Genomic DNA, 26,802 nt, shown 5'->3' with positions numbered 1-26,802 from the left:
CTGAATCAAAATGGGAGTGCAGGAGTCTCTCTAAGACTACTGATGAACATGACTGCCAAGAATACCATATTCATCTGCCTCTGGGATCTTGCTGTCTTTTAGGCTCTAAGTCCAGAAAGCACAGCAGAGTGTCCTTGCTTCCAGACCCCCAGATTCCTCTGTTCTTTTCATACCTTCTCCCATGTTAGGGGCTTTTCTAGTCTCAGAAAGTTTTCTTTGTTCATTTTTGAGGCAGGGGACTCTTTTTTCATATTTGAATTCTCTTTCTTTTTCTTCTTTTCAAACCAGATTCAAGCATTTAGACACAAGCTAATAAAACTTTGATTCTCTCCATCTGACTTACTGAAGCAGTTTCAGGTGTGTGGTAGTGGCAGCAGGTAAATTCTAATGGGGAAGGGAGAGAAAGAAAAAAAAAAAACTAAGGGTGAAAGAGACTTGGGTATGGTATTGGGCTGGAAAGAAAGAGGGACCCACAAGATGCAGAAGCTGAGGGTGGTAGATGACTCACGTGCATAGTCCAGGAGGAGTGGAAAGGAGCCCAAGGCTGATCACAGTGGGTGTTTCAAGTGAAGAGTCAGAAACAGGACTTGGAGGAAGGTGATCAAAAGATGCAAACTTCCAGTTTTAAGAGAAGTGAGGACTAAGGTGAAATTTACAGAATGGTGATTATAGTTAACACTGCTGCATGATATATAGGAAAGATGCTCAGAGAGTAGATCCTAAGAGTTCTCATCACAAGAAGAAATATTTTCTTTTTATTATATCTACATGAGATGATTAATGTTTTTTTGTTTTGTTTTGTTTTAATATATTTTATTGATATTTTACAGAGAGGAAAGGAGAGGGATAGAGAGTTAGAAATATTGATGAGAGAGAAACATCGATCAACTGCCTCCCTCACACCTCCCACTGGGGATGTGCCCGCAACCAAGGTACGTGCCCTTGACCAGAATCGAACCTGGGACCTTTCAGTCTGCAGGCCGACGCTCTATCCACTGAGCCAAACCGGTTTCGGCGAGATGATTAATGTTAACTAAACCTATTGTAATAATTTCAAAAGATATGTAAATCAAAGCATCATGTGGAACACCTTAAACTTACACAGGGATGTATGTCAATTATCCTATATATAAAAAGCTTGTGGTCGTGATGCCCTCACGCCATAAGGACCGATCACCAGGAGGGTGCTTGTGCGACAGGCGCACGCAGGTGGGTGGGGCTGCAAACACAGCGATGGGTGCACAGGTGGGCGGGGAGGTGACACTGCATCCCCGCGAGCACCGGCCCAAACTCTGACAGGACAGAGGAGGGAGACAGATACCCGCATGCAGGACTTGACTCTGGGTATCTTGGCAACTGCAAGACTTGATGCTGCGTTCCCGTGGGCACAGGTGGTGTCTTGGGTCTCGGCACTGTGTTTCTGCTGGTGCTGGCCCAGACTCTGACAGGATGGAGGAGGGAGCCAGATACCCGCACCCAGGACCCAGACAGCAGGGCGGCGGGAGCCCCATCTCTCACAGAATCACCAAATCAATGTTATTTTTATATCATGTTTTTATATCATATGTTTGTTATTGTTGTATCATGTTGTTATTGTTTATTTATTAATAAATTTATATATTACTTTCATATACTTTTTCTAATTTTCTTTAATCTCCAACACTTCTATTATATAGAAAGTGCAAATAGTGATATTTAAAATATTTCTTCTAATTAAATCCCTTTCAATGTGCACAAATTCATGTACCAGGCCACTAGTTTATTAATAAAACTGGAACGTGGCAATGGATTCAGGTAGTATAATAAATAGAAAAGCATGTGACTTTGAAGAAGGCCCATCTGGGTTCTAATCTCGGTCTTACAATTTATTGATTATAAGATTTTAAGAAAGTCATTAAACCTCTTTGGGCCCCATTTTCCTTTTGTAAAAAATGGTGATGGTGGCAGCCCATTTCCCTTTTCTCCCTAGAGTACAGCTAGATGTCATTTCATGAAACCACATGATGATACCTGAAATATTTAATAGAATTTAATAACCAAAATGATACCAGCACTGACCAACAGAGCAGGTACAACAGCCAGTCAGAATGGTCACCAGCTGTAAACAACCAAGGAGGCTCCAGCCAAATGTCTGCTCTGCAGAATCACATTCCTTCAGAGGCAAGAACACAGGGTTGGCTGCTTAGATAGAGATTAAAGAAAGGTGAAATCCAAGAAGACCAAAAAATAATGCATACCTCAATAACTCACAGGAGCATTTCTAATTTATAAAGTACTTTCACAAATATTGTTTGAGTTATTGAAAATAGTACCTGGAAAACATGGGATTGAATGTTCTCAATTCATGTCCATTAAATGCATTTATAATATGCAAACACAGTTGCTGCAGCTGAATAATGGGGTAAGAAACCATCCCTACTGTAGTTAGCTTACATTGTACTAGAGATTTAGACAAGATACCATTGATTGCTCCTTTTCTAGATTTGTGTTATAACACAATAGCTAAAAAGTGTTTGTTATAGTCAGTAAATTGGGCCTGGGATTAGAACCCAGATCAGCCTCCTCCAGAGTCACATGCTTTCCTGTTTATTATGCCTCCTGTATACACTGGCAAGTCCTGCTTCTAAATCTTCACTTGAAACACCTACCCTGATCAGCCCTGTGCTCCTTTCCAACTCCTCCTTGACCCTGCACATCAGTCTACTCCTCCCTCTCCCACCATCAGCTTCTCCATCTTTGCGGGTCACTCTTTCTTCCCAGACTAAGAACTTATCCAAGTGTTTTTCATCCTTAGTTTCATTTCCTACATCTCTACCACCCCTTGTCCCTGCCACAGACACACTAGAATCTACCTTCTGCCATCATCACACACCTGAAACTGCTTCAGTAACTCAGGGATTCTTAACCAACCAGCCCTAAGCTATATATATATAAAGAGCCAGGGTCTGTAACATCCAAAACGACTGAAGGGACAAACTAATGCCAGGCTGCATGTACAGGCTGGGTTGAGTGGGAAGTGGCGAGCGGGCTGAACTGCTTACCTCTTGGAAAGAGAGAGAGGTGGGGCTGCTGGTGAGGCCGGAGAGAGAATCAGGGTTTAATCCACAGCCTCTTTGGCAGCTGCTGATCAACCCTTGCCTCTCTCTCTCTCCGGGTTTCACCAGCAGCTGAGCCTCTCTCTCTCTCTGAGAGGTCAGCAGTTCAGCCCTCTCGCCAGCAGCCTGGGGAGGCTGCTGATCAACCCTACTTCTCTTATTAGGCACAAAGATTGGCCTGGAGTTGCTGACTGGCTTAGAAACCAACCAATCAGAACCAAATCTGGGTGAACTGCAAATAGCCAATGGATGTCTAGGAGGCAGAGCTTTTGATGCTTACTGGCATAGAAACCAACCAATCAGAAGTAAATCTGGTAGAACTGCAAAGGAAGAACCTAAGGTGGGGGCTGAGGAGGGGTTTTAAGGGCAACAGCTGTTTGGTGTAAGGTGTAAGAAAGCAATTCAATTTTTTAGTGACTGGTTTGGCAGTGTAGTGCATATGGCTGGCTATCAGTCCAGATATAGGGATTATATATTTTTGTCTGCCAAGAGCATCTTCTCCTGCTGAAAGAGGCTCCTCTCCCCACCCCACCCCCAATTTAAGCAATTCTATCCTATATAATCTATCTATACTACTAAAAGGGTAATATGCTAATTAGACCGGATTGACCGGCCATCTTCCAGATGTCTGACTTCCTTCCAGACAAAGCCATGGTGGTGGGGGCCAAGGCAGAGACCATTAGGGATTATCAGGCTGGCAGGGGAGGGCAGTTTGGGACAAGATCAGGCCGTCAAGGGGGTAGGGGCAGTCAGGTAGGCAGGCAGAGGCAGAGGCAATCAGGCAGGCAGGCAGGTGAGCAGTTGGGAGCCAGTACTCCCAGATTGTGATTGGGATGTCTTACTGCCAGTTTAGTCCCGATCCCCCAAGGGGTCCCCAATTGGAGAGGGTGCAGGATGGGCTAAAGGAACACACCCCCCCCATGCACGAATTTAATGCACCAGGCACCTAGTATTGGATATAATTTATATGAACTAATAAGGCTCTGCACATATATTATCTCATTACTCCTCAGAAAACCTCACAAGATATTATTATATTTCACTTTTCCAGATGAGAAAATGGAGGCTCAGAAAGGCTATAAAACCCTGATTTGCTCAGGATCACATAGCAGTTAAGTAGCAGAGCTGGATGGGAATCAAGGTTGGGCTTACTGCCAAACTCATGTTCCTGCCACTCTGCTACAAGGCCATCATTCAGCCCCCATGGACCCCTCTTTTCCAAGGACTCTCAAGAGATTGGCTTGCCAAGCTAAGTACCCGATCACCAACAAAGAAGTCAAAGATCTTTTTGGAGGTAAGAGTGTAACACTTGAAGGCAAACATCTACTAGTCTATATCTTTAATCCACCTTTATACCTCCTCTCCTTGAATAGTCTAACTTTATCTGAAAGGTCACTTAGGCTTGGTGAATGAAAGACCCCTATAAAGTCCACCAAACCAGAAACAAGAAGGAAGGACAGGGTAAGCAGGCTTCACTCAAACCATCTCTCCTTAAGTTTCTCCCCTGTCTCCTCCACTCTGGGGAACATTTTCCTTTCTACAGCAGATCCAGTTGAGTGGAGAGAGGCTGGCTTGGACAGAGAACAGATAGGATGCCCATTTTTTTTCTTTTCAGTCATGCCAATGTCCTGATGTGAGACTCCCTGCACTCACTATGTCCCTGTGCATGGGCTCTCCAGGAGGGCAAAGAAATTTTATTGAAAGGTGTCTGCACATGGTTGCATTGTTGTCACATGTAGTGACCTTCATAAATAGCTTTGGGAAGCTCATTTAAGAAACGGAATAACAGGTGGTTGATTTTTTTTTCTCCTCCTTTATTGGATTGTACTCTGATTCGCTATACAAAGTTGAACACTTTCCTGGAAATGTGCTCACACATGCCTCCCAAATGCAAACAAGCAGGTCAATGACCCAGTGTTGTAATATACCAGCCTGAGATCTGCTTGGATAATCCAGCAGAGCCATTTGTTCTTTATAAGAGGGCAAATAGTGGAGGGCAGCAGGAAGTTAAGCAGAACCCTAAAGTGCTAAGGCAGAGAGAGGAGAGACAGAAGAGATAAGAGGCTGAAGAGAGTTAACATCAGCCTCCAAGTTAGCTTCCAATTCTTGGTGAAACTCCCAGAGGGAGACTGATAAATCATGAAGTTAATTGCCATCCTTTTCCTTTGTTCCAGGCTGCTAACAAGTTTAGCCCAAGAGGACCAACCACAAGAAATTGACTGCAATGATGAGGATGTATTTAAGGCTGTGGACGCAGCTCTGAAGAAATACAATGATGGAAGCAAAAGTGGCAACCAGTTTGTATTGTACCGCATAACCGAAGGCAACAAGACGGTGAGTGAGTTGTGTTTAACCTTGAGGTCATTTGGGATTTGTGCTATCACTTGAACCCAGGACACATGGACACACATACACACACGCACACACACCACCACCACCACCACCAAAAAAAAAAAAACAAAAAAAAAAAACCACCTGATAGTTAAAGGTGAGGCTTACAGACCAACCCCACTCTCTGGGCTGGGATGTGGGCAGGGTATGACTAGTCCTCAAACCTCCAAGGTTGGCCTCCTAGGTGATCAGAGGACAGGTATTCTACGCTGAAATTAAAGAAACATAGATGGAATCATTTGAAAGGGACTATGTAGAGTGGAAAAATCCAGGAACTCAAGTCAGGCCTCAGCAAGAGGATTTACTGGGTGACCGGCCTTAAACTAAAATATAAAGACCTCCAGACCTCAAAAGGGAGGAGGTGTTTAAGGGGCTATGTCTAACACATAGTGCATAATCTCACATATAAATGGAATCTAAAAAAGTCAAACTTAATAGAAGCAGAAAGTAGAATGGTGGTTGTCAGGGACTTTGGGATGGGAGAAATGGGGAGGTGTTTGTCAAGGGTACAACTTTCAGTTATAAGATGAGACTGGTCGTTTAGCTCAATGGTTGAGCATCAACCTATGAACCAGGAGGTGGTGGTTCAATTCCCGGTCAGGGCACATGTCTGAGTTGCAGGCTTGATCCCCAGTGTGGGGTGTGCAGGAGGCAGCCAATCAGTGATTCTTCTCATCATCGATATTTCTGTCTCTCTCTCCTTTTTCCTTCCTCTTTGAAATCAATAAAAATATATTTTAAAAAAATAAGATGAGTAGGTCCTGGGGGTCTAATGTACAGCATGGTGAATAGAATTAATAATACTGTATTGTATACTTGAAATTTGCTAAAGGGCTAGATTTTAAGAGTTCTCACCACACACAGAGAACAGGTAATTATGTGAGGTGACAATGTGTTTATTAGTTTATTTGTGGTAATCATTTCACAATGTAAACATATAGCAAATCATCTTTTTGTATATCTTAAATATATGTGATTTACTTATACCTCAATAAATTATACCTCAATAGCCCTAACTGGTTTGGCTCAGTGGATAGAGCATTGGCCTGCAGACTCAAGGGTCCCAGGTTCCATTGCAGTCAAGGGCATATACCTTGGTTGCAAGCACATACCTCAATAAAACTAGGGTAAATGAGGGACAGTGGGGTATGTCAAGGGAGTCAGAAAAGAAATTAATATAGTTCTACTATATTAGATAAAATATCTACCATGAAGTCCTGATGGCTGAATGCATCAAGGGTAACAACAATGTTCTGGTTGGTTTTGAATATTATTTATCACTGATGGATACACTCAGGTTGAAGATAAATCCTGACAGGATGTGTGATTCCAAGAAATACAACTGGATGCATCAAAACTATTAGGTTGGGGGGACGGAAGGGAGGGTTTAGTTGTGATTTTTTATTGTTGTTGTTTAAATGAAAACATCACAATGATGCAACTGAAAGGGAAAAGAAATCAAAATCAAACAACCTTTAGCTTTATTTCTCTTTAAATTCAATCATCATCTCTCCCTTTTTTTAATTGTCTAAAGTTTTACATATGTCTCCTTTTTCCCCAATTGCCTCCCCTAGCCATTCCCACCCCAAGTAAGCCCCCACTGCCCCAGTTTCTGTGTCCCATTGGTTATGCTAATATGCATGCATATTAAGTCCTTTGGTTGCTCTCTAACACCCCTCTCCTATCATTTGTCTCTGGATCTATTCTTGTTCATCAAATTATGTTGATCATTATATCCCACATATGAGTGATATCCTGTGATATTTATCTTTCTCTGACTGGCTTATTTCGCTTAGCATATTCCTATCCAGTTCCATCCATGCTGTTGTAAATGGTAAAAGTTCCTTCTTTTTTATAGTGGCATAGTATTCCATTGTGTAGATGTACCACAGCTTTTTAATCCATTCATCTGCTGATGGGCACTAAGGCTGTTTCCAAATCTTACCTATTGTTCGGTAAATTGCTGTTATGAACATAGGGGTGCATATAGCCTTTCTGATTGGTGTTTCTGGTTTCTTTCGATACAGTCCTAGAAGTAAGATTACTGGGTCAAATGGGAGTTCCATTTTTAACCTTTTGAGGACAATCCATACTGTCTTCCACAGTGACTGCACCAGTCTGCTTCCCAACAGCAGTGCAGGAGGTTTCCTTTTTTTCCACATCCTTGCCAGCACTTGTTGTTGGTTGATTTGATAATGATAGCCATTCTAACAGGTGTGAGATGGTATCTTATTGTGGTTTTGATTTGCATCTCTCAGATGTCAATCATCATCTCATGATAAAGGAAAAATTAAGCAAACCTGGTTCAGCAGACAACTCTTCTCTCCAAGGACATCCCCAGGAAGAGTTTGCCTGGGTGGCTTTGAAAACAAGCAAATCAGACACAACACAAGAAAGAGCACTTAAAGAAAGTGTATGGTATCATGTATCTCTGTGGTGGTTCATTCCACAGGATGAATGCATATTTGACACACTGCCTTATTGCATAACTGACCTATTTATTGTCACATACAGATATCCTAACGTCATTGAGGGAGTGACACCACAGTACGTTATAAATACGTGGTCCCCTGGATGCTCTTTTTTGCACTGTCCTTGACATCCCAAGCCCAATGACCTTATTCATACACCATCCTTCTCTCCACCAACTTTTTCCAACACCTTTAATTCATTGCAGTCTGTGTTTTCCACCTTTTGTTGTTCCAGTTCAAACAATTAACTAAGGGAACTAAATAACTACACTGATTTACTTCTTTGTGGCTTTTTTCCCGAAAGTTAGGGCCCGGTCTTTGGCTGTATCCATACAATGATCTTGACACTGTAGAAGAAACATCAAATAGGATCATATGACTTGCTGTCTAGCCTTAGTCAATAAACATGTGGGACTTTTAAACAAAAGTGCACATGTAAACGTCCTGCATCCAGCATTGTTGAGCTGTCATGAACGTTCTTGTGTCTGTTTTACTGTTATAATATTAGGTAAATATGGAAGCAAAGCTATTCCACAGGGTTATTTTTTAAAAAAGGAATTCTGGTTCTGTTTTCTAAAGAAATGTAGAAATTCTTAATTTGCATCTATTTATAGTTTCAGCTTTCTTCAGCTGCCAGTGTGCTACCAACTTTAGCCTAAAAAACCTGGCATAGGAGATTTTTGTTTGTTCGCATATGATCCTCTTAGACCCTTTCATATTTAGAAAATTAACATCTTCCTTTGGGGGAAATACTTAGTTATTCTGCCATAACAGAGTATGTATTAACTTGTAGATTCAGTGGTTCGATACCTGTTTAATCATGTGCTGATATTCCAGAAGGATTTCTGGCATTGGTGAAAACAAAGATGGGACACAGGGGGGATATTTTTGTTTTATATGTACCCTGCTTAGAAACTAGAAGTCTTGTGTCATGCAAGAGAAAACAAATTATTTTTAAAGGAAAAAAAAAAGCAAAGTTAAAAAAATATAAGCTTTCAATAGTTTGTTCAAATGAATTTTACTATGTCTCTGTGATAGTTTACTTTGGTGGAAGAAAAAAAGTCCATCCATTTGACATGAGGAGATTAAAGAAAAAAGCCCAGTGTGCTTTTTATTTTATTTTATTTTTCTGAAAGTAACATTGAGCCATTCTTGTTTTACAAACTAGTGTAGTCGTGCGAGTCCTGGTGCCCTCGGCAATGTTTTATTGGTGTTGTCGTCATTGGCTGACATCTGTGGCAAATGGGTTGTTGTTGGTTTGTTTTTGTTTTGTTTTGTTTTGTTTTCTAAAATGTCCACAGAATCACTATCACCTACCGCTTTATCAAAATCTGAGACCTGAAACGAACCTTGGAACTGTCGTGTTTGACTCCATCATCTCCCAGATGCAAATACTCTGACAAGTGCAGGCTCTGAGAGAGCACTGCCCCTGGGCTCAGGAGACCTGGGGTCTGGGTTGGCTTTGCCTTTCCAAGGTGAGAGGCTGCCTAAGCTCTGCCCTCTCTACCTGGGCCTCCTTTGTCTCACCTGCAAAGTGAGGGACTGGGCAACATCACCTCTCAGGTCTCTTGATGCTCCAACATGCCAGGATTTTGCATCTAAAAGCTCATCTAGCCCTAGCTGGTTTGGCTCAGTGAATAGAGCATTGGCCTGGGGACTGAAGGGTCCCGGGTTCGATTCCGGTCAAGGGCATGTACCTTGGTTGCGGGCACATCCCCAGTATGGGGTGTGCAGGAGGCAGCTGATCGATGTTTCTCTCTCATCGATGTTTCCATCTCTCTATCCCTCTCCCTTCCTCTCTGTAAAAAATCAATAAAATATATTTAATAAATAAATAAATAAATAAATAAAAGCTCATCTAACTCAGACCCTTTGAGCATTAAAAGTTTTATTTATTATTTTATGACATGTTAGAAAAAAATAGAAAACAAGACAAACCAAATAAAAATACTAAAATTACCCATAACTAAACTCATCATCCAGAGATACCTGTTAACATTTCTTTCAAAAAATGAAGAAAGTACTCTTGTTTGTTGGTTTGTTTTCTAATTGTAAAAGTAATATATATTTGTTTTCAAAAAAATACTCAGAAAATTTAGGAATGTTTGTTTAAAGAAGAGAGTAAAAGATAACCTTACACCCACCACTGAGAGCAACATGTTAACAGCTTTGCTGCATAACTTTTCAGGCTTTTAAAACCATATAAATGCATGTAAATTGATTTCTACAAAAATAAGGTAATACTTTGTAAACTACTTTGTTACTTGAAAATACATGTTTATAAATATATTATGAACATTCTTCCAACTATTTATAACTGTTAGTATTTTTAGTAAATGATTTGCTCTTGTTGAATTGAATCAATATTAAATATTCATAACTACACTAGATCCCTCTCCAATGGTCTGCTGTTGTCAGTTGAATGAGCCCTATGTATCTTTGATTGCTTTTTTTCCAGGAAGACCAGGACATATTTTATTCTGTCAAGTACGAAATCAAGGAGGGCGACTGTTCTGTTCAAAGTAACAAAACCTGGCAGGACTGTGACTACAAAGAACCTGGGCAAGCTGTAAGTGTGATGGTCCGGAGCCTCCAGTTTCATCAATTGAGACTGCCAAATTATTCTATTAGAGCTGGGGGTGATGAGTACTATTTACTTGTTTGTGCACATAAACCCTCAAATGTGTAGAAAAGTCAAATGGTTGATGTCTATGTTCTTGCATAGAGAGAAAGGGCATGAGAGGCCAGCCATGAGATGTGGAGAAAGCCCTCCCATGAAGAGGGGACTCCTATGACCACTTGGGTGCTTTATTTGTGCAGACTGAGTTGGAATTCTACTCTGCCTCTAATTAGCTGATCACTGTTACCCATTGGCTCCCTTGTAAAGGGAGGTAAAATTGACCTAAATTGGAAAATGAAAGGAGATACATATGAAAAGACCTTGTTTTAATAACAAGGTATCTTAACCAAATGCCTAACATCTGTTTGCCACACCACAGCTGTTGTTTGGCCTTACCTGAGGGAGCTAACAGCCAGTATCTGCCAGGAAGCAAGCCACTCTTTCCACAGTCCATGGACTCACCTCTTTAATGTGTCAAAATGTTATTGGTGGAAATGGGGTGTCCACTGTTGGGAAGTGGGGGATCCCTTTCCCCACTGAATGTTGGGGGTCCGGTCCTCACTATATCTTGAGAAAAAGAATTTTCTAAGACTCACACAGGAAGATGAGAGATCTTTATTTGTGTGGAATTACATATCTGCATTTCTAAAGTCCCATATCCCTTAAACCAGTCCTAAAAGAGGTGCAGCTGGGGATTCAGAGAGCCAAAAGCCAAACCAATGTCCCAAGTTTCCTTTCCATGGTGGAGCTGGGTCCCTCACAGCATCAGTCTAGTTCCCGTCCATTAGTCCATTGTGTGTCTGTAGTGGGGCGGGGGCAGGGAGGGGGGCGTGGAGTATATGGTAGTGGGACACCATAAGGGTGCATGCAGGGGAGTGTGTCCCTTGCAACAAGAGAGCCAGGAGCCCCAGTGTGCAAGAGAGGCAAGAGAGAACTCTTTGTTTAGGAGTTTAATATCTGAAATATTCCCGTGCTTACAGTGGCCACACCGACTATGTTCCCAGGTGTGACTGACAGACATGTACCTTCCCCATGTCCCCCAGACTTTACTGGGCATGTGTGTATTTGGCCTTCCCTTTGCTCCTTTACAATTAATAACTGGTTATTACAATGGTATCAAAAACACTGCATCCTCTGTGCAGTTGAACCCTGAAGTTGAACTGTAAGAGGAGAGTTTGGCAGGCTAGTTTTAGGGCACTGTGTTCACCTTGGTGTAAAAGAAATATCTGCAGTGCTCCAAACATAACATTATTTTAAACCTCACTATCTATACTGCCTCTCCTCCAGACATCTCATGAATATCAATGGCTTGTAAATAATCATGATTAGGCTTCAAAAACATTCATTCTTGTGTCTCAAAACTCTGTTAGAAAAGAATCTTAAGTTTTAAATAAGAGAAAAGCCATACTTAGCAACAGCACTAGGTACACTTTTCCATCTGAAAGATTAAGATAAATGGACTCCCTTTTTCTTTCTTTCTAGGCCACAGGAGAATGCATGGCAACCATAGGGAAGAGATGGATTATGGAATTCTCCGTGGCAACCCAGACCTGCCACATTACTCCAGGTAGCTGATATATAGAGTGGCGCTGCCCTGGGGAGAAATGAACCATTTTCATGTGGGGCCAGGGGCATAACCTGGACAAAGCCCCTTCCCAGAGGGCAGTGGGTGGCTGCACAAGACCATTTGCAGCCTTGGGGCTGATGGAGGGGGGATTGTAGTGGCAGAGTCCTGAGGTGGGGCCAGGCTCCTGCCAATCATCCTTTGGACAGCAGCACTGAATTAGGTGTGTGCAAAGGCCCTGGAAAAGGACTAGAAAACATGCCACGTGCTTCAATTGTGGGGGTGTCCTAGAGCCAGAAAAGCACAGGCTTTGAGGTCAGATCTGGCCTGCGATCCTTCAAAAGCACTTCACCTTTTTTGTTTCCCTTTTCCTTAAAAGGGGATCACAGTAATTCTCACTGCAGAGGATTATTGTAGACTGAAACTAGATGGCAGGCTTCAAGTTACACACATAAGAATGGATTGATTATCATCATAATAAAAGTAATCATAGCTGACATTTATTGAGCACTTATTGCTAGCCACAGTGCTAATCGTTTTACACATGTTGATTTATTTAATCCTCACAACAATTCTATGGGGGCAAGTGTTAATATTCTCATTTTACAAATGAGGAAACCCAGGCCCACCACAGTTAAGTATCTTGCCCAGTATCTCATAGCTATCAATTAGTAGAGTTGGTATAGTAGACCTTGTAAGAATGGAGAAACTTATGCAGAGATATAACCACTATCAGCTCCTTCCCTCTGGTGGCACAGTGGCTGGGTGCAGAAGAATGGGCACATCCAGGGAATGTCAATCACAAAAGCCAACCCAGAACTGGCCTTTTGCAAGATAGGGTTTTAGAATATGAGGCTCCAGAACAGCATCTTCAGCCACTCAGGAACATCAGTGGAGGAGCAATTGTTCTATCTTGGCCTTAGTCATCCATAAGGAACCCAAAAACTATATTTCTTGAGTTTCAGCTCTTGCAAGAAGTGGCATTGAAAGAAAAACAGTTCAAAGCAGAATAGAAATCACAATTTTTTTAAAAAAATTGTTTTTTATTATTTAGTTTAAGAACTTTAGCTCATAAGCAAATTTTCACATGATCCGGAACACTGCACTTATATACTAGGAGAGAAAAAGCTCTTTGCCACACGTTCTAGATTCACAATTACTACTAGGTCAACAATCCCTTATCTGAAACTTTTTTGGCCAAATATGTTTCAGAATTCAAAATTTTAAATGTTTTTTAAATTTTTAAGAAACCTCCCTAGAAATGTTGGAGCAGGATGAAAAATCATTCCATCACCTGGAAACACTGAATATGCATCTTTCACCCTCAAAGACTGCTCCCTCTCTCCTCTTTCCCCAGTCAGAGCTGCCCTTGAGGTCAGTAAACCAGCCTCTGGTCTCTACTCCCTTCCCCCTCCCCGTTCTGTGTTCATCAATCTTTTGTTCTCCCGTCAGTAATTCTCTCTCCTTTCCCATGTAAGTCCCCTCCAGCTTGTTAACTTTGTCCACTGCCCTGATGCCACATACCTTCTGCAAGGGGACAGCAGTGAGGAAAGCTATGAAGTCACCCAGCTAATCTTCTTTCTGACACACATGCTTATGGAGTGAGTGCCAAGAAACAGCTGCAAGGGGAGTTGTGTTGACCTACTGGCAACTGAGGGACACTGATGTAGAACTCTGTTGGCCTCCTGCTTCTGTTGGGGTCCTACACACTGGGACAGTGAGAGCCCAAGGCAAAGGGGCCCAGGATGCCTTCATGACTTCCCCTCTACAGCGTGTGCCTCTACTGACCCACGGGTTAAGGCTACCTGTTATAAACATTACGTGGTAACTTAATACAAACTCGCTCCTGTTTTAATATTTTACGTTATTTTATTAAAACCCCGTCAGTGGCACCCCATCATTACTGCCGACCACTCTTCATTCACTTCAGTGGGTCTATGCACACCCTGAAATTATATGGAGAACGTGAGTACCGGCATTTTCCTGGAGAGGGTGCCACGGTTCTCATCAGGTTCACCAAAGAGCCCATGACCCTTGGAATATAGTTCATAACCCCTGCCCTCCGGAGGGTGGCCCGGGCTCCAACAGAGGACTCTCTCTACCAATCGTCCAGACCTCAATCGCCAGTCCCTGCCTCCCGCTTTAAGCCCCGGTAAAAAGTATTCACCGCATGCTACATGCTGCCCCTGACTCATCCTGCTTTCTTGAGAGCCATTCCTCCCTTTGCTCCTTCTTCTCAGGCTCACACTTTATGTTGCCCAGTTGACCTTGACCAGTTTACACCCTTCTTAGCTCAGGCTTCTTCTCCTCACAAAAGTCTTTCTAGAGCTCACTCTGGGCTCCTGCCTTTCCAAGTTCTTGCCGAATTATTTTGAAATATCCATCTGCAGTTCTGTCTCTCCCACTCAATTTTGCCCAACACCATCACCACTGTGGGGCCGACCAGCAGTCCCTGCGTTGTGTTGGCTGTTGCCTTTTTTTTTTCAAAAATTTTTTTTTATTGATTAAGGTATTACATGTGTACATATCTTCCCATTGCCCCCCCCCCACTCCCATACATGCCCTCACCCCCCAGTCTCTTGTGTCCATTGGTTATGCTTATATGCATGCATACAAGTCCTTCGGTTGATCTCTTATCTCCCCCCACCCTCCCCAACCTTCCCGCTGTAATTTGACAGTCTGTTTGATGCTTTACTGCCTCTGTATCTATCTTTTTGTTCATCAGGTTATAATGTTCTTTATTTTCCATAAATGAGTGAGATCATGTGATATTTTTCTTTCATTGCCTGGCTTATTTCACTTAGCATAATGCTCTCCCGTTCTATCCATGCTGCTGCAAATGGTAAGAATTCCTTCTTTTTTATAGCAGTGTAGTATTCCATTGTGTAGATGTACCATAGTCCGTTTAGGTCCATTGCCCATTTTTTTATTGGATCATTTATCTTCCTTTTATTAAGTTGTATGAGTTCCCTGTAAATGTTGGAGATTAAACCTTTATCAGTGATAACATTTGCAAATATGCTCTCCCATACAGTAAACTTTCTTGTTGTTTTGTTTATGGTTTCTTTTGCTGTGCAAAAGCTTTTTATTTTGATGTAGTCCCATTTGTTTATTTTCTCTTTAGCTTCCATTGCCCTAGGAGCGGTATCAGTGAAGAAATTGCATCAGCATATGTCTGAGATTTTGCTGCCTGTGGATTCCTCTAGTATTTTTATGGTTTCCTGTCTTATGTTTAAGTACTTTATCCATTTTGAGTTAATTTTTGTGTATGGTTTAAGTTGGTGGTCTAGTTTCATTTTTTTTGCATGTATCTGTCCAATTTTCCCAACACCATTTATTGAAGAGACTGTATTGACTCCATTGCATGGTCATGCCTCCTTTGTCAAATATTAATTGAGCATCGTGGTTTGGGTCGATATCTAGGTTCTCTATTCTATTCCATTGGTTTATATGCCTGTTCTTGTGCCAGTACCAGGCTGTTTTGAGAACAGTGGTTTTGTAATACATCTTGAAATCTGGTATTGAAAACCCACATACTTTGTTCTTCTTTCTCAGGATTGCTATAGCTCTTTGGGGTCTTTTTTTTTTGTTCCAGATGAATTTTTGGAGAGTTTGTTCTAGGTCTGTGAAATATGCCATTGGTATTTTAATGGGGAGTGCATTGAATCTATAGATTGCTTTGGGTAGTATGGACATTTTAATGATGTTGATTCTACCAATCCATAAACATGGTATGCTCTTCCATCTATTTATGTCTTCCTCTATCTCTTTTTTGAATGTCCTGTAGTTTTCTGAGTAGAGGTCTTTTACCTCCTTAGTTAAGTTTATTTCTAGGTATCTTAATTTTTTTGGTGCGATGTTAAATGGGATTGTTTTCTTTGTCTCTCTTTCTGTAAGTTCACTGTTGGTGTAAAAAAATGCCATAGATTTCTTGGCATTAATTTTGAATCCTGCTACATTTCTGAATTCATTTATTAAGTCTAATAATTTTTGGATTGGAGTCTTTAGGGTTTTCTATGTACGGTATCATGTCATCTGTGAATAAGGACAATTTTACTTCTTCTTTTCCAATTTGGATGCCCTTTATTTCTTCTTCTTGTCTGATTGTTGTGGCTAGCACTTCCAGTACTATATTGAACAGGAGTGGTGAAAGTGAGCATCCCATTCTTGTCCTGTTCTTAGGGGAAATGGTTTTAGTTTTTGCCCATTGAGTATGATGTTGGCTGTGGGTTTGTCATATATGGCTTTTATTATGTTGAGGTCTGATCCTTCTATTCCCATCTTGCTGAGAGTTTTTATCAAAAATGGGTGTTGGATGTTGTCAAATGCTTTTTCTGAATCAATTGATATGACTTTGTGGTTTTTTTCTCTCAATTTGTTTATGTGATGTATCATGTTTATTGATTTGCGGATATTGTACCATCCTTGCATCCCTGGGATAAATCCTACTTGGTCATGGTGTATGATCTTTCTGAAGTACTGCTGGATCCAATTTGCTAGAATTTTGTTGAGGATTTTGGCATCTACATTCATGAGGGATATTGGCCTGTAATTCTCTTTCATTGTGTTGTCTTTATCTTGTTTTGGTATTAGGGTGATGCTGGCTTCATAGAAGGAGCTTGGAAGTGTTCCTTCCTCTTGAATTTTTTGGAATAGTCTGAGGAGCATAGGTTTTAGTTCTTCCTTGAATGTTTGGTAAAACTCCCCTGTGAAGCCATCTGGCACCAGGTTTTTGTTTGCTGGAAGCTTTTGGATGACTGCTTCAATTTCTTCCATAGTTATTGGCCTATTGAGATGTTTAGATTCTTCCTGATTGAGTTTTGGAAGGTTGTATTTTTCTAGGAATATGTCCATTTCCTCTATGTTGTCCAGTTTGTTGGAATAGAGTTGTTCATAATACTTTTTTTTTAATATATATTTTATTGATTTTTTACAGAGAGGAAGGAAGAGGGATAGATAGTCAGAAACATCGATGAGAGAGAAACATCGGTCAGCTGCCTCTTGCACACCTCCTACTGGGGATGTACCTGCAACCAAGTTACATGCCCTTGACTGGAATCGAATCTGGGACCTTTCAGTCTGCAGGCTGACGCTCTATCCACTGAGCCAAACAGGTTTTGGCTCATAATACTTTTTAATAATCCTTTGTATTTCTGTGGGGTCTGTTGTTATTTCTCCTCTTTCATTTCTCATTTTGTTTATTTGGGTCCTCTCTCTTTGCTTCTTGGTGAGCCTGGCTAGAGGTTCATCAATCTTGTTTATCCTTTCAAAGAACCAACTCTTGGTTTTGTTGATCTTTTGTATTGTTTTATTGGTCTCTATGTCGTTTATCTACACTCTGATCTTTATTATTTCCTTCTTTCTGCTTACACTGGGCTTTTCTTGTTGCTCTCTTTCTAATTCTTTGAGTTGTAGGGTTAGATAATTTATTACCATTGTTTCTTGTTTTTTTGCAGTAGGCTTGTAGAGCTATGAACTTCGCTCTCAAGACTGCTTTTGCTTTGTCCCATAGATTTTGGATTGTTCTGTTTTAATTGTTATTTGTTACCATGATGTTTTTTATTTCTTCCTTGATCTCTCTGGTAACCCAGTCATTGTTTAATAGCATGCTATTTAGTCTGCATGTGTTTGATTTTTTTGGATTATTTTTATTGTAGTTGATTTCCAGTTTTATGCCACTGTGGTCTGAGAAGATGCTTGATGTGATTTCTATCTTCTTGAATTTGAAGAGACTTTGCCTGTGTCCTAATATGTGGTCTATCCTTGAAAATGTGCACTGGAGAAGAATGTATATTCTGTAGCTTAGAGTGAAATGTTCTAAAGATGTCAATTAAGTCCATCTGATCTAGTGTGTCATTTAGGATTGTTGTTCCTTTGCTGATTTTTTGTTTAGTTGATTTATCCAGTGGTGTCAGTGGGTTATTAAAGTCCCCTACTATGACTATATTGCTATCAATCTCTCCCTTGATATTTTCCAGAAGTTGTTTTATGTATTTGGGTGCTCCTGTATTGGGTGCATATATGTTTACCAGTGTTATATCTTCTTGTTGAATTGCTCTCTTTAGTATTATGTAGTGACCTTCCCTATCTCTTGTGATGGCCTTTATTTTGAGGTCTACTTTATCAGATATAAGTATCACAACCCCAGCTTTTTTCTCATTTCCATTTGCCTGAAAAATGTTTTTCCATCCCTTCACTCTCAGTCTGTGTGAATCCTTTGTTCTGAGGTGGTCTCTTCAGACATCAAATATATGGGTCATGTTTTCTTATCCATTCAGCTACCCTATGTCTTTTGATTGGTGCATTTAATCCATTTACGTTTAATGTTATTATTGACAAGTACATGTTTGTTGTCATAGTTTTCCTTAGTGTTTGTGTTTCTTCTTGCTTTTCTCTTTCTTCTTTTTACAGCAGTCCCTTTAGCATTTCTTGCATTGCTGGCTTGGTAGTGATAAACTCTCTTAGCCCTTTTTTGTCTGTGAAGCTCCTGATTCCACCTTCAATTTTGAATAATAGCCTTGCTGGGTATAGTATTCTTGGGTTCAGGCCCTTGCTTTGCATCACTTTTTAAATTTCATTCCATTCCCTTCTGGTCTGGTGTGTTTCTGTTGAGAAATCCATTGATATTCTAATAGGAGAACCCTTGTAGGTACCTTTCTGTCTCTCTCTGGCAGCCTTTAAGATTCTTACTTTGTCGTTGGTGTTTGCCAATTTAATTATGATGTGTCTTGGTGTCAGTCTTTTAGGGTTCATCTTGTTTGGGACTCTATGTGCTTCTTGGACTTGCATGGTTTTTTTCTTGCCAATATCAGGGAAGTTTTCTGTCATTATTTCTTCAAACAAGTTTTCTATTCCTTGCTTCTCTTCCTCTCCTTCTGGTACCTCTATTATGCGAATATTGTTTGTTTTGTGTTGTCCCAAAGCTCCCTTAGGCTCTCCTCTTGCTTTTTAAGTCTTCTTTCCAGTTGCTGCTGTGTTTGTGTGTTTTTTCCTACCTTGTCTTCTAATTCTCTGATGTGGTCCTCAGCCTCTTCTAGTCTACTGTTTAAGCCTTCCATTGTATTCTTTATTGCAGCTATGTCGTTCTTCATCTCCTCTTGGTTCCTTTTCATGTTGGCAACATTCTCATTCAGCTCCTTATAATTCTCATTGAGTTGTATATATTTGTCATTCAGTTGTGTGTATTTGTCATCCAGCCATTTGAGCATCCTTATAACCATTACTCTGAATTCTTTTTCAGGTATGTTGCTAGCCTCAATTTCATTTAACTCCCTTTCTGGTGATTCCTCTTTTCTTTCCTTTGGGGATTGCTTTTTTGTCTTCCCATATTTTCCTGTAATGTTTTAATTGTAGATCCAATTGCTTTGCTACCCATGTTCTTTTGGGGATGGTGCTATTGGTGTGATCTCTCAGGTCTCCTGGGCTTGGTAATCTAGTGTAGCTCCCTACTTGAACTATTTGGGTTCTTTTGATGTAGGCCTGTGAGCTGGAGAGGCACAACTGCAGTGTCTAGAAGTCAGCAACCGTGGGGGCGGGGGGGTTCCCAATTTTTGCTGTCTTGCACCCTTGATTGAAATCACGTGTGCCCAGCGGGGACTCACAGTGGCACCCAGGAACCATCTGTTGGGCTGATGGGACTCAGGGGGCCTGTGCTCTGGAAAGGCATAACTGTGGTATCCAGAGTTCTGTAGTTGTGGGGTGGGCAGACTCAGCTTTTGCTGCTGCACCTGTGGTGGATAGGCGCTCGCTCCCAGTGGCAGCTCACATGGGTACCCACGGTACGTTTGCCAACGAGGCACACTGAAGCACTCTGAAGGGCCCTGGCAGTGTAGCCGTGTAATTGAGGCATCTGTGGGCAGGTATCCAGGATGAGTGAATTCAGACTTTCTACTGCCAGGGGGAGTGTGTCCCTGCTTGTCCAAGATCACACCCAGGGAGAGCTCACAGCTGTTCCCCAGAGCGCCATGTGGATAGATGGGCTCAGGGTGCCTGCCTGTTGGAAATGCGCAACTGTGGAGGTGCATTTGCCGGCACAGAGCTCTGACGCACTCTGAGGGGCCCTGGCACTGAAGTTGCACAGCTGGGGTGTCCGTGGGCAGTTATTCAGGAAGAGGGAGTTCAGAATTTCTACTGCAGGACCGTGCACCCTTGTCTGTACAAAATCACAACCATGGGGGCTCCCAGTGGCTCCCAGGCACTGCCTACAGAGTGGTGTGCCCTGGAGGCCTGCACTCTGGAAATGCATGAATGTGGTGTCCTGAGTTCTGCCGCTGGGAGGGGGAAGTTGCACTTACTGCTGCCGAGCAGTGCATCTTTGGAGGTGGAGGTCCCAGGGTCCGCGGGTCTGTGGGTGGGGCAGCAGGATTTTGGCTGGAGTGGCTGCTGGGTCAAGGGGCAGTCCCAAGGCCTGTCTGGTTGGTGGTCGTGAAAGTCTTTGTTGAGCTCACTCTGGCCTCCTGCCTGTCCAAGCTCTTGCAGAATTATTTTGAAATATCCATCTGCAGTTCTGTCTCTTCCATTCAACTTTGCCCAAGACCTTCACCACTGGGGGGCTTACCAGAAGCCCCTGAATGACGGATGAACAGATTAGTCAGATACAGTTTGACTGTGAAAGAGAGGACTAAGAGGCTCCTGGCTCTAGCAGCCAGAGCAGCCTCCATTGCCTGCCTTGTTAGCCTTTTATTGCAGTTTTTATCTTTAGATACAATCAGTAGGGTGAGTAATCTTGGGAGGACACATGTGTTTACATTGTCCTCTAGATAAGAGCATCCAGGAATTAAGCATAAGGATTCCAGTAAACAACTGGGGGTCTGTACGTAATCAGATTTGTTTGGAAAGGTTAAGGAATAATTAGGGGCGCCGCCTTCGACACTCCCCTATGTCTCCCCTATGTCGGACTTCTGATTAATAGGGCTGGTGGCCTTCCACACACTTCCCTTTTATCAGAATGTCCTCCTTACAACTTTCCATCAAGTCTCTTGTGCTCCCCAATACACCGCAGTGACCATTACTAACAAGTTAATGTAACCACACAGTCTAGCTCAGTCCTTGACATATTACAGCAGGAGCAAAATATGTACATAATTGTTGAAATGAATTGATACAAAACATATTATATCCTGAACAAGGTGTCAAGGAGCTTTAATTAACACTGAAAAGTGAATAATACTATTTCTGTAGCCTTTTACTTTTTTATGAGGATAGATTAATGTATTATTTCTATAATTTACAATGATTTTTAAATAAATTTAAAATAAGTATGCACAATAGTATGTACATAAGATGTTCCTAAGTCAATGGCAGGTTTTTTTCCCTCTGACAAAAAAGCAGTCCTGTGTTCTCTTTTTCTAATACATACTAGAATTTATTAGAAAGTTTGTTTACCAGGGTCTTCGAAATTATCTTACTTATTTAGGACAATGTATCTGAATCTGGGTTTTGCTCATTAACGCTGCCCTTTTGCCTACTCTTTCTTTGTCAAGCCGAGGGCCCTGTGGTGACCTCCCAGTATGAATGCCATGGCTGCGTACACCCCATAAGGACTGTCCCCCCTGACTTGGACCCTGTTCTGAGACATGCCATTCAACATTTTAACAGCCACACTAATCATTCCCACCTCTTTGCTCTGAAAGAAGTAGAAAAGGCACAGAGACAGGTTTGTTCTTCAGTTTTCATTTCTCACAGTATTGTTAAAATTTGTTGAATCTTTATGTTTAGGGTTTCATCGCCTAAAATAAACCATTGGTCAATAGAAAACCTATGATTTCATGACTGGTGGTGAGGGAGCTCTTTTATGTCCTCATCTGACTGGCATAGGACATAAGGAGCTTTCTCTTGAGTCAAAGTGATTTGGATACTGCAATATATAAAGGGCAAAAGTGTGGGTAATCAGACTTCTGGCTCTGAGGTTGGTTTTAATGAATGGGTCATCAGAAATACATGTTTTTCTTGGAGATGGTGAGATGAAAAGATCATTCTAGCCTTAAGGTTTTAAGAAAATTACATCATCACTTAGCTATCATGAGTCAAACATGGTTCCAAAATATTAAATGGTACCCAAACAGTTGGCACGGCTTTCTGAGCACTCTCTAAATTATAGTTTTCATATCACTAAAAGAAAGTAAATACTTGGAAATCTGGCCTTTTCATTGACCCAGTTCACTAAGTCTTTACTGACAGTTGACTGGGTCCCTTATATTTCAGTGTCTAATTATGAGGGATCTACTTTAGTCAGTAACATTCCCTGCTTTTTATAGACCATCCAACTTCCCTTTATGCAAGAGCATGTGCTACTCAATTATGTTCATAGCAGCTATCAGGGTGGGACTAGCCCAAGATAAAGCACCACAAAACTTATTGCCTGACTGTCTGGGAACCTAAGAACTTATCAGTAAAGGCCATTCTAGCTCCAAAGTTTTTTTTAACTATCTAGAAGAGTATTATTAATATTTCACAAAATTCAATAGGACATTATTTTTCTATTGCCTGGCAGAGGAAATGTTGCTAGGTTTTTCTTAAGAAAATACGGTAACTCCACCTATATATTACTTTCTATTTTCAGACTAGAGGCCTGGTGCACGAAATTCGTTCATGGGGGGGAGGGTGTCCCCTCAGCCCAGCCTGCACCCTCTCCAATCCAGGACTCCTTGGGGGATGTCCCTCTTACAATCCAGGACCGCTGACTCCTAACTGCTCACCTGCCTGCCTGCCTGATTGCCCCTAACTCACCCCCTCCGCCAGCCTGATCAACCCTAACTGCATTTGCCTGCCAGCCTAATTGCCCCCAATTGCCCTCCTCTGCTGGCCTGGTCGCCCCTCACTGCCCCCCATCCCAGCCTGGTCACCCACAACTGCCCCTCCTCCAGCCTGGTTGCCCCCAACTGTCCCCCCCTGACGGCCTGATTGCCCCTCACTGCCTCCCTCTGCCAGCCTGGTCACCCCTCGATGCCCCCCTCTGCCAGCCTGGTAGCCCCTCACTGCCCACCCTACCAGCCTGGTCTCTCCACGCAGCCTGCCATTCGGTTACTATGAGGGTGTCGTGACCAATTTGCATATTACCCTTTTATTAGTATAGATGTGTCAGTGTGTGTGTGTGTGTGTGTTTTGTGTTGAGGAGTGTGAGAGTCATAAAGTTCTCAATATTTATTCAGTCATGACTTTTGCCTAGTAATTAGAGTGTATATTTTTGAGTACTTGCAATATGCCAGGCAGTATTCTAAGTTCCTCATAACACTGTGAATAATGTTTAAACTGCCCTTTAACTATTCAATTCACCATGGTTTCAGATGGTGTCTGGATGGAACTATGAAGTTACTTACTTAATTCAGCAAACTAATTGTTCCAAGGAGAATTTTAAAGTCTTAACCCCAGACTGCAAGGCCCTTCGAAATGGTGTAAGTAGGCAAAAATTGAATTATAAAATTATTAGCATTTGGTGTCCAGTATTTACAGGTGTGGGGATACTCAGCTACATAGGAAGACTCGGCCACTGAGATTTTAGATGACATGCATGAATTCACAGACACATTCTCCATGTCATTAGTCAAGCTGCCTTACCTACCTGGTCAAAAGATTTGTACATCTGGCAATAAGCATTTACAGATATAATCAGGGCTCTAGATAAAATGATGCCATGTCAAGTTTGTCTGTCCACATATTCACACTTTCCCGTCTCCCTTTCTGCCCCACCTACTTAAGGTCCTTCCCGGGGCTCCTGAGCTCTGCGCAGGACACTCCTTAACTTCAAACTTGCCTTTGCTTATTTTCTCCCCTGCCCTCCCCTTTCCTTCCTTTATTTTTAATAACACATCCTGAGCCTCCATCACTTTATCAGAACCAAAATTATGTTATAAGAGAGTATCACAAGGTGGCAGTAGTTAGTGCATGTGCAGATGCCTAAGGCACAATGACCATCCCAGGGATATTTGCATTTTAGCAGAAAACTACTTAAAGCAAGTGATTGCTTCAAGCCCTTTAGTCTGTTATTCTACTTCTACAATTCCATTATGTGGGAAGAAAATAAGAAACACAGACAAAAGATATTAATTTCAGCACTATTATTTTTTCAGCATTATTATTAATAGAAAAACATTGGAAATGTTTTCAACATTAGGAAATGTTTAAATAAATTATAGTATATCCATATAGTAGAATATATGCAGCCATTAAAAGTATGTTTACAAATTTTTTTAGTGACTTAGTAAAATGGTTATAATATGGTAAGTTAAAAAAATATATAAAATTATAGATACATAATTATGTAATATATAAAGTAAATGCAAATATCAAAAGTGATGGAGGTGCCCTGGCTGTTTTGGTTCAGTGGATAGAACGTTGGACTGCAGACCAAAGGGACCCAGCTTCAATTATGGGCAAGGGCACAAGCTCGGGTAGTGGGCTTGATCGCCAGAAGGGGGTGTGCAGGAGGCAGCCAATCAATGAGTCTCTCTCAGCATTGCTGTTTCTATCTCTCCCTCTCCCTTCCTCTCTGAAATCATTAAAATATTTTTGAATTAATTTAAGAAGAATTGATGTGTGTACTATATTTTCTCTTTTCAGTCAAGAACTTGCCATACATCTATACTTAGTCAAGTTTTATTTTAAACTTCTAAAAGTTTTGTGATTTTATTTTTATATCCAGAATATTGCTCATTGAAGTTATTTGTATGTGTTATAGTGGTGGGTTTGTTTGTTTGTTTGTTTATTTTTGGTTATTGCTCAGAAGAATTAAATTTTGTTTTTCATTTTATTTTATTCTTTTTAATATTATTTTTATATAAATGTATCAATTTAGATATATTTACCTTTTGTTCAACAAGTGAGCTCTGATTAACTCTAGCAGCTTTGCCTTCATTCTTTTCATTGTTCTGGTGTAAAATAAGATTTTATTTTATCTCTTCTTTTCCAATGCTTATGTTTTGTTCTGTCTCAATGAATTGACCAAACTTCCAGAAATATTCCACACACATTTATGTTTCATTCCTGATTTTATTGGGAAAGCCTCTAGAATTTTGTTATCTACCTAAAAAGGGAGTAACATGCTAATTGACCATACCTTCATGACACCCACCAGCCAATCAGGAGTGAGTATGCAAATTAACCCAACAAAGATGGTGAATTAATTTGCATACACAGGTACCAAGCCTCTGGGGGTGAAGCGGAACGCTTGTGTTGTCTCCAGGGCGAGGACACTGGGGGTTCGCACCACCGCAGCTGCTCCGGGCCTCTGGGCAGTGTGGGATGGCAGAAAGGCGGATCTGGGCTGGAGCGAAAGGCTGTTCTGGCCAGAGCAAAGGTGGTACTGGCAGCCAGGGGAAGGAAGGCCCATTCTTGCACGAATCTTCATGCATCGGGTCTCTAGTTTATAATATTTGCTATGGGTTTCAGGTAGGCATTCTTGTCATATTAAAGAAGCATCCTTACATTCCTGCTTTTAAGAAGTTTGTTTGTTTTTTAAATAAGAAATTGGTGTTAACAGACTCATAGATACAGAAAACAGACTGACAGCTGTCAGAGGGGAGATTAGGTGGGAAAGATGAAGAATTAAGCAAAAAAACAAAATCCAAAAAACTCACAAAGATTACCAGAGAGAAAGGGGGTGAGGAAAAGTAGAAGATAAAGGGATGATAAGTGATGACAGAAGGAGACTTGACTTTGGGTAGCAAACACTCAATACAATATACAGATGATGTATTATAGAATTGTACACTTGAAACCTTTATAATTAACCAATGTTACGCCTACAAATTTTTTTTAATTTAAGAAAAAAAATTTGTGTTAGAATTTAGCAAATTCTTTAAATATGTATTGAAATGTCACATTATGTATTTCTAATTTAACCTGTTAGGTTGTTTTGACAACTTTCCTAATAGTAACCTCTAGTTTAATAAACTCTATTTGCCTAGTGTTAATTATTTTTTAAATGTGCATTTAGATTTTATTTTTAGATTAAGAAGTCTACATCTTTATTTATAAGTGAAAGTGGTTTAACAGTTTTCTGGCTATCTTTGTGTGTGCATTCTATTTTTTCAGGGTTTGATATCCAGATTATAGTTTTCTAGAATGCATTGGGTATGTGTTACATGCAGTTGAGTCAGCTATGATTCCTGGTGACCCTATGATGAGTGATGGCCACACTGTCTACACCTGTAGACTCATTTCTGTGGCTTCTTTTATGGAGTCAGTCCATGTCATATTTGGTCTTCCTCTTTTCCTGCTGCCTTCTATTTTTTAGTTAGGTGGTTAGCCACTATTTTTTGACTTAGGTAGTGTGCCACTATTTTCTATATTCAGAAACAGTTTACATAGCAAGGAACTAAATGTTTCTTTAATTTTGAAAATTATTCATCTATAAAATCAACATTTATCTATGTTGTTTGGAAGTGAGAAAAGGAATGGAAGTTGAGAGTAATGATAGCATTCTCTGTTCTTCAGTTATTGGTCCATTCAAATTTGTTCTTGTGTTTAAGTCAGTGTTGGTTATTTATAGTTTCCCAGAAAAGAATCCATTTCTTTGGTATTTAAAGTAGCATACACTTGTTCTTAATTATTCTCTTATATTTTTAGCTTCTTTCTACCTTTGCTATGATGCCTTTTTTTTTTTTTTTTTTTTGCATTTGATTTTTTTTCCTTATACCAAGAATGACCATTAGGATTTATTTA

The 26,802-nt window shown here is 40.9% G+C and overlaps 1 protein-coding gene across 2 annotated transcripts in view; it reads left to right on the top strand.

Moving 5' to 3' along the window:
- Positions 1-5,008: 5,008 nt before the first annotated feature.
- Positions 5,009-26,802, top strand: part of LOC308241719 (kininogen-2-like) — a 36,323-nt gene continuing 14,529 nt past the window's right edge. The window contains exons 1-5 of one of the 2 annotated variants that reach the window (XM_080655252.1): positions 5,009-5,429; positions 10,416-10,526; positions 12,060-12,144; positions 21,624-21,796; positions 23,427-23,534. In XM_080655252.1, the coding sequence (XP_080511378.1) occupies positions 5,235-5,429; positions 10,416-10,526; positions 12,060-12,144; positions 21,624-21,796; positions 23,427-23,534 (672 nt within the window). In that variant the 5' untranslated portion in view covers positions 5,009-5,234. The remainder of the gene's footprint in view (positions 5,430-10,415; positions 10,527-12,059; positions 12,145-21,623; positions 21,797-23,426; positions 23,535-26,802) is intronic. The other variant, XM_080655253.1, reaches the window with a different exon arrangement.

The sequence above is a fragment of the Plecotus auritus genome, assembly GCF_963455305.1.
Source record: "Plecotus auritus genome assembly, chromosome: 2".
NCBI lineage: Eukaryota > Metazoa > Chordata > Mammalia > Chiroptera > Vespertilionidae > Plecotus > Plecotus auritus.
The sequence above is the reverse complement of the archived record's forward strand: the minus strand, read 5'-3'. Positions and strand labels throughout refer to the sequence as shown.